This window comes from Vulpes lagopus, chromosome 13, assembly GCF_018345385.1.
Source record: "Vulpes lagopus strain Blue_001 chromosome 13, ASM1834538v1, whole genome shotgun sequence".
Lineage (NCBI taxonomy): Eukaryota > Metazoa > Chordata > Mammalia > Carnivora > Canidae > Vulpes > Vulpes lagopus.
In genome coordinates, this window is record NC_054836.1 from 58,136,547 (window position 1) to 58,142,975 (window position 6,429).

A 6,429-nucleotide genomic window follows, 5' to 3' on the forward strand; every position below is an offset into this window, starting at 1 on the left:
AGACAATTTACTATGGCCACTGGGTTGAAAACTAAGAGTTTCTTTATTGTCCAAACACAAACAGAGAATATGCAACACCATGATTGTCCATGCACCACTTCTAGGGAGTCACGTGAGAGTTTTGCCTCTAAGAACACCTAGGATTGAGCTTAGCCATCTCTGTCTTATCACCCACTGTTAAAACCTGGCAATGGGTTATTTGTGGGTTGGAAACTGTGGTTAAAAGAGAGACTACAAGGACACTGGACAAAGTTACTCAACTTCACTAAGCTTGGATTTCCCCTTGTGTAAATGAAGGATAGCAATGAAATGCTCTACTGCTGTAATGAGCTTCTGGTACATTCTAAGTCCCCAATAAAAATATAGATTTCCACAGTATAAAAACTACTGTCATGATCACCAGCAGAGAAAAGAAAAAGTGGTCTTTTCTGGGAGGAAAGAGAAAGTAAGTGCAAACAGTGTAGTTTAGAGGCAGAACTGGAACACAATCTGAGGGTGAGCCTGAGGAAACATGCCCCTGGAGAATACAGAATTAAATAAACAAGAGCCCAGGAACCGAAGGGAAACCAAGGATCCCTTTCATCCTGTACCTATAGTAGAAATAACATGGAGACAGATGCTGAAATTTGAAGAACTCCCTTCGTTTTTAAATTCAGCATTTTTTGGTGTGGCTCAGGGGTATTAGACAATTCTCTAAAACTACAAAAAAAAAATTCCCAAGAATATTTATTTTCATTCTCCTCTTATATAAAATTTTTTATATTGAAATCTGGGATTATCAGGGAAAAAAAGTTCATGATTGTGAACAGATCATTATGGGCTCTTATGAAGAACTCTGTTATATTTGTAAAAATAAAAAAAAAAAAGCCATGATAGAGGCACAGTATTATCTGAAATCTCTTGTTTCAGTGCAATAAATAGAGATAGAACACAAAGGAATAAATGTGAGTATTAATGAGAAATTTAATGCCTTCTCTGTCATAAATTGAAAGCAGTCAAGCAAAGTCTTCCTAAAAGGCAATGAGAAATACCGAAGGTATAAAGATAGGCATCTCTCTCTCTCTCTGTCCATCTATAAAAAGCTAAGAATTCAAAACGTTACACTTGCACAAGTCCTTAAAGACCTATGAAGAGTGAATTACTAAGTCTCCCAAAGTTTATACTGACCCAAGGGCATGAGGATATTTAAGTATATATACTCGTTGCATTGTTTTTAATAACAAAACTAGAATTGATGTAAATACAAGACTTGTTGAATTAATTATGATAATCGTCGGGCAATGAAGTATCATTTACTAATTAGGAAGAATAAGGTAAATCTATGAGTATAGATGGGGGGAGAAAACCAACATGGGATAAAATAAGGAAAAAAGTAAATTGCCGATTAGTATATTATATGCCTATATATGTCTATGACTGCACACTTGTGTGTGTGTAACTATTTGTAAAAAAGATGTGCATATGTAAATACTTTATCATATGTGCTTGTTTATGGATTACAAACATAAGGTACATAATTTATAAGTATTCATAAGTATGAATTTCTGGAAATATACGAGGAAAGGTAAAAGGTAGCTACAAACAGGAACTTGGAAGATGAAAGTGATCAGATCAGAAAACTTCTATTTTCTTTTACATTAGCTTAATAGCTTCTTTTTCTTGAAATACAGAATTTTATTTAGAGACTGTTTAATGTAGGAAAAAACCCTGTCAAGAAAGACCACGTAGAAAATGGATTCCCAATAAAATGGGATTTTAGGGCAACAAAATTCTAAAAGGCCACAAAAGGGAGATTGCACCCTGGTAACTGAACAACGGCTAGTGACTTGCAGTTTTTGCATCGTTAATCACTGAATGTGGGTTTTTCCTCTACCGTCCACACGGAGCATGCACTACGCAACAATTTTATCATAAAGTACCTGCTTTCCACATGCATTTTAGGGCAAGCTGCCACCGGAAACAAATGAGAGCGTCGGCCGCACAGTCTCACTAGCGGGAGACCCGTTTTGTGGAATCCTGTGACGCGCAGGAACTGGATAAACAGGTGAGAGGCAGAGCCAACGAGCAAGAGGCAGGGAGTGACGCATCTGGAATTTCAATAATTCACCGGGATGCGGAACCGTATTTTCTGCAAAAGGGAAGTGACATTTAGCAAACACGCTCCCGAATTTTATCTCCAAACAGAAGTGCGAGCTGGAAAAGTGTCCCAGGGCCTGGAGGGCTGTGCGCATCCCTGGTGGCGGTGGGGGGGGGGGGGGAGGCCGCGGCCGCGGGAGGTGCTGCAGTGGGGGTGCGGTGGGGTGGGAGGGTGTGGGAGGTGCTGCGGGTGGGGGTGGGGGTGGGGGTGGGGGTGGGGGTGGGGAAGGCCGCGGGAGGTGCTGGGGGGGGAGGCCGCGGGAGGTGCTGGGGGGGGAGGCCGCGGGAGGTGCTGGGGGGGAGGCCGCGGGAGGTGCTGCAGTGGGGGTGGGGGTGGGGAAGGCCGCGGGAGGTGCTGGGGGGGAGGCCGCGGGAGGTGCTGCAGTGGGGGTGCGGTGGGGTGGGAGGGTGTGGGAGGTGCTGCGGGTGGGGGTGGGGGTGGGGGTGGGGAAGGCCGCAGGGGGTGCTGCGGGTGCGGGGGCCGCGGGAAAGGCCCCGGAGGTGCTGGGGGTCAGGGGGAGGGCCACAGGAAGAGATCCCCGTCCCCACGGCCTTCCCCGCACTCCCTCCCAGCACCTCCTGCGGCCTTACCCCCCCCCCCCCCGCCCCTACCCGCAGCACCTCCCGCGACGTTCCCTGTGCCCTTCTCCCCACCTGTGTCCCCAGCACCTCCCGTGGCCTTCCCCTGGGCCTTCCACCGCCCCCCCCGCGCCCCCTAACACCTCCCGTGGCCTTCCCCGCGGCCTTCCCTGGGGCCTTCCCTGCAGCCTTCCCCGCGGCCTTCCACCCGCCGTGCCCCCCAGCACCTCCTGCAGCCTTCCCCGCGGCCTCCCCCCGCCCCCCCCAGCACCTCCTGCGGCCTTCCCCCCCCCCGCACCCCCCAGGACCTCCCGCGGACTTCCCTGTGGCCCTACCCCCCCACCCCCAGCACCTCCGGGCCTTTCCCGCGGCCCCACACCCGCAGCACCCCCTGCGGCCGCCCCCCCCCAGCACCTCCCGCGGCCTTCCCCACCCTCACCCCCACCCGCAGCACCTCCCACACCCTCCCACCCCACCGCACCCCCACTTGCAGCACCTCCCGCGGCCTCCCCCCCCACACCCCGCAGCACCTCCCACGCCCTTCCCCGCGGCCTTCTCCCGCCCGCCGCCCTGAAGCACCTCCCGCTGCCTTCCCCCCCAGGACCTCCACAGCCTTCCCTCCCCCCAGCACCTCCCGCGGCCTTCCCCACCCCCACCCCCACCCCCACCCCTGCAGCACCTCCCGCTGCCTTCCCCCCCAGGACCTCCACAGCCTTCCCTCCCCCCAGCACCTCCCGTGGCCTTCCCCACCCCCACCCCCACCCGCACCCCTGCAGCACCTCCCACGGCCTTCCCTGCATCACCCCCTTGCCCCCGCAGCACCTCCCTTGGCCACCCACCTGCTGGGCTCGCTCTGTAAGCAGCAAACTTCAAGGAGCCAGAGAGGGATCCTCAGCAGGAAGGGGAGCCAGGAAACACGCTCAACCTACACGGAAAAGACAGTAACTTGGGACGCAAGCCCCACTCGAATCCCAGAGATGCGAGGCCAGCCCTCAAAAGTAGTTGTTAGATTTAAAACCCAGACATACCTCATTACCAAACAAACCTCCCACCCCCCCAAAAAAAACAAACCTAATACATAGAAATTTCAGGGATAATTGGGAAAATCGGCAGAGGACTCTTCAGTGGAATTCAAGCTCTTCAACTCAAACATCTCAGGGCTGAAACACACCCTGTGCTCATCCATCCGAGAGGGACTCTTGCTTCTCAGAGCAGGGGTGTCATCTGGCTGTAAAGCGGAATGGCTTGAGGGTACAACCTTTGAAACTCCCCTGCGGGGTGAAGTCTAGGGCTTTAGTCTAGGGTGCAGAGTCCGCAGGCCCACATTGCCCGTGCACAGCACGTCCCAGGGCCCAGAGGCCTAGCCCTTCCTTCCCAGGCACCATGTCCATCACGTACAGACACCTGTCACCATATGATTTATATTTTGAAATATAGAAGCATATTTTAACCCCTCTTAAGGCATTTATTTATTAAAACATTCTCTGCCAAGATTCTACACAGGCCAAGAATTCAAATCTGTCTTTGCATTTCTCTGTCAAGTCCCCGCCCTGCCCCTGAGCATGTTACATGGGGAGCCCCCCACCCCCAGCTGTGAACGCTGCAGCACCCACCCGCGAGCCCACGACCAGTCCCCCAGTCCCAAGCTGGCCCTGCTGTGTGTTAATCCTGCTCTGCTACGGAGCTCCCGGCTCCCACTCATCAGAAGAGAAGTAAAACTTCGGATGAGTTTATTAAAGGGCACTTAAGAAGAGGTGCCTTTTGCTTATGAAAAGAAACTTGGGAGTCCTCTAAGGATAAGACAAGGGAGGGGTACCTGGGGACCCCAGGGGTTGAGCATCTGCCTTGGGCTCAGGGACCCCTGGGATCCAGTCCCACATTGGGCTCCTTCTGCCTGTATTTCTGCCTCTCTCTCTGTGGCTTTCACGAATAAATCAATGAAATCTTAAAAAAAAAAAAAAAAAAAAAACAACAAGGGAGTATTTTGCAGTTAAGCACATGATTTAAAGTGAAGCATTCGGGTGTTGCTCTGCTGGTCCAGGCTGTCGATCCCCGCCTGCCCCTGCCGTGGGCCCCCTTCAGCAGGTATCACAAAGCCTTGGTGTGTGGCCCAGAGAACTCCACAGCCTTCCCTCCTTTTTTTTTTTGGTGCCAATTTTAAATACAGTTTTATTTATTCATTCACAATGAGTTCCTCGCCCAGGCCCCCTTTTTTTTTTTTTTTTTTTTTTTTTCACGATCCATTGAAAAGCTTTTATTAAAAACCCCGGGGATGGCGGTGGGGTGACGGGGAGGCTCAGTCCTGTTGCTTGGTTCGGGAGGCCTCGGCATTGGCCCGGAGCACAGCTCCCGGAGACGGGTAGGGTCGCTGCTGGAAGAGCGGCCCCGCTGCTGTGGTGTCTGCGCCCGTCTTGGCTTCATTCCGCTTGGGGAGTCCTGTTGACCATGTGCCCCGAGGCGCGTCCGAGTAGGAGCTGGGGACCCCTGGGGTCCATGGGGTCTAACTCTTCATCCTTCCGGCTTGCCGCCTTCTTGCTCTTGGGGTAGGGAGCCAGCTCCTCTCTGCGATGATGGCGCCGCTCCTTGCTCTCTTCCCTGTCTGACTTGTCATACCCACGGTCCCGGTCCCGGTCCCGGTCCCGGTCTCTCTCTCTGTCCACTTTGTCATAACCACGTTCTCGATCTCTGTCAGACTTCTCATGGCTCCGGTCTGACTTCTCGTGGCTCCGGTCTGGCTTCTCATGATTCCGGTCTGATTTCTCGTGGCCACGCTCCAGCTTCTCCTCAGCATCTGCATTATTGCTCCTGAGTTTCTTGGCAGATTTGGTAACGACGGAGTTGGGGTCATGCGGGGAGAGCCAGGACACGAGGTCGGTGTCCACATTCCAGTAGTAAGGGAGCCCGCAGGATGGGTCAAACACTTTGTACCAGCTTGGTGGCAGGCCCTCCAACCGGGTGGCCTCATACTCCACAGGGTCATCATCGTAGTCCTCAGCAATAATCTCTTCCTCTGGTCCGGGCTCCAGATGTTTGAGGATGCCTCTCTTGGCCAAGCGGGTCTGCAATGCAACAGGCAGCGGCATAGCGGATAACAGGCAGACCTGCACCAATAGCTGGGTAGACGGAACCTACAGGCTAAAAGATGGAATATAAGTGGCGATGACGCCCAAACTCTCACCAACCCTCCCCTCGAGGCTGGGTGTTCCAAGACCCTGTTCCTCGCCCAGGCCCCCCCCTTTTTTTTTTTTTTTTTGGTGCCAATTTTATTTTATTTTATTTTTTTTTAAATTTTTATTTATTTATGATAGTCACAGAGAGAGAGAGAGAGAGAGGCAGAGACACAGGCAGAGGGAGAAGCAGGCTCCATGCACTGGGAGCTTGATGTGGGATTCGATCCCGGGTCTCCAGGATCGCGCCCTGGGCCAAAGGCAGGCGCCAAACCGCTGCGCCACCCAGGGATCCCATTGGTGCCAATTTTAAATACAGTTTTATTTATTCATTCACAAACGCACCTCTGCAGTCAGGGTTGTTTTCCCTCTTGTTCTCTTAGCAAGTGCATTCAGTGTTCCTTGGCTTTCCAGAGTAGAAATCTTTCTCCACATCTTGGACGGGAAGTTTTAATACGTTGACTGGGGCATCCATTCAGCTGCTTCATCATCCCTGATGCCCACACCACGCCCAGCCCTGTCTTGGGGTTGCCCTGGTTCTCTGTGT

The 6,429-nt window shown here is 52.3% G+C and overlaps 1 protein-coding gene across 1 annotated transcript; it reads right to left on the reverse strand.

Moving 5' to 3' along the window:
* Nucleotides 1–4,928: 4,928 nt before the first annotated feature.
* Nucleotides 4,929–5,938, reverse strand: LOC121474790 (polyglutamine-binding protein 1-like). Its single transcript, XM_041727894.1, is given in 2 exon segments — nucleotides 4,929–5,194; nucleotides 5,196–5,938. Coding segments are annotated over 2 exon segments (786 nt in total). The 5' UTR covers nucleotides 5,799–5,938; the 3' UTR covers nucleotides 4,929–5,011.
* Between the last annotated feature and the right edge of the window lie 491 nt (nucleotides 5,939–6,429).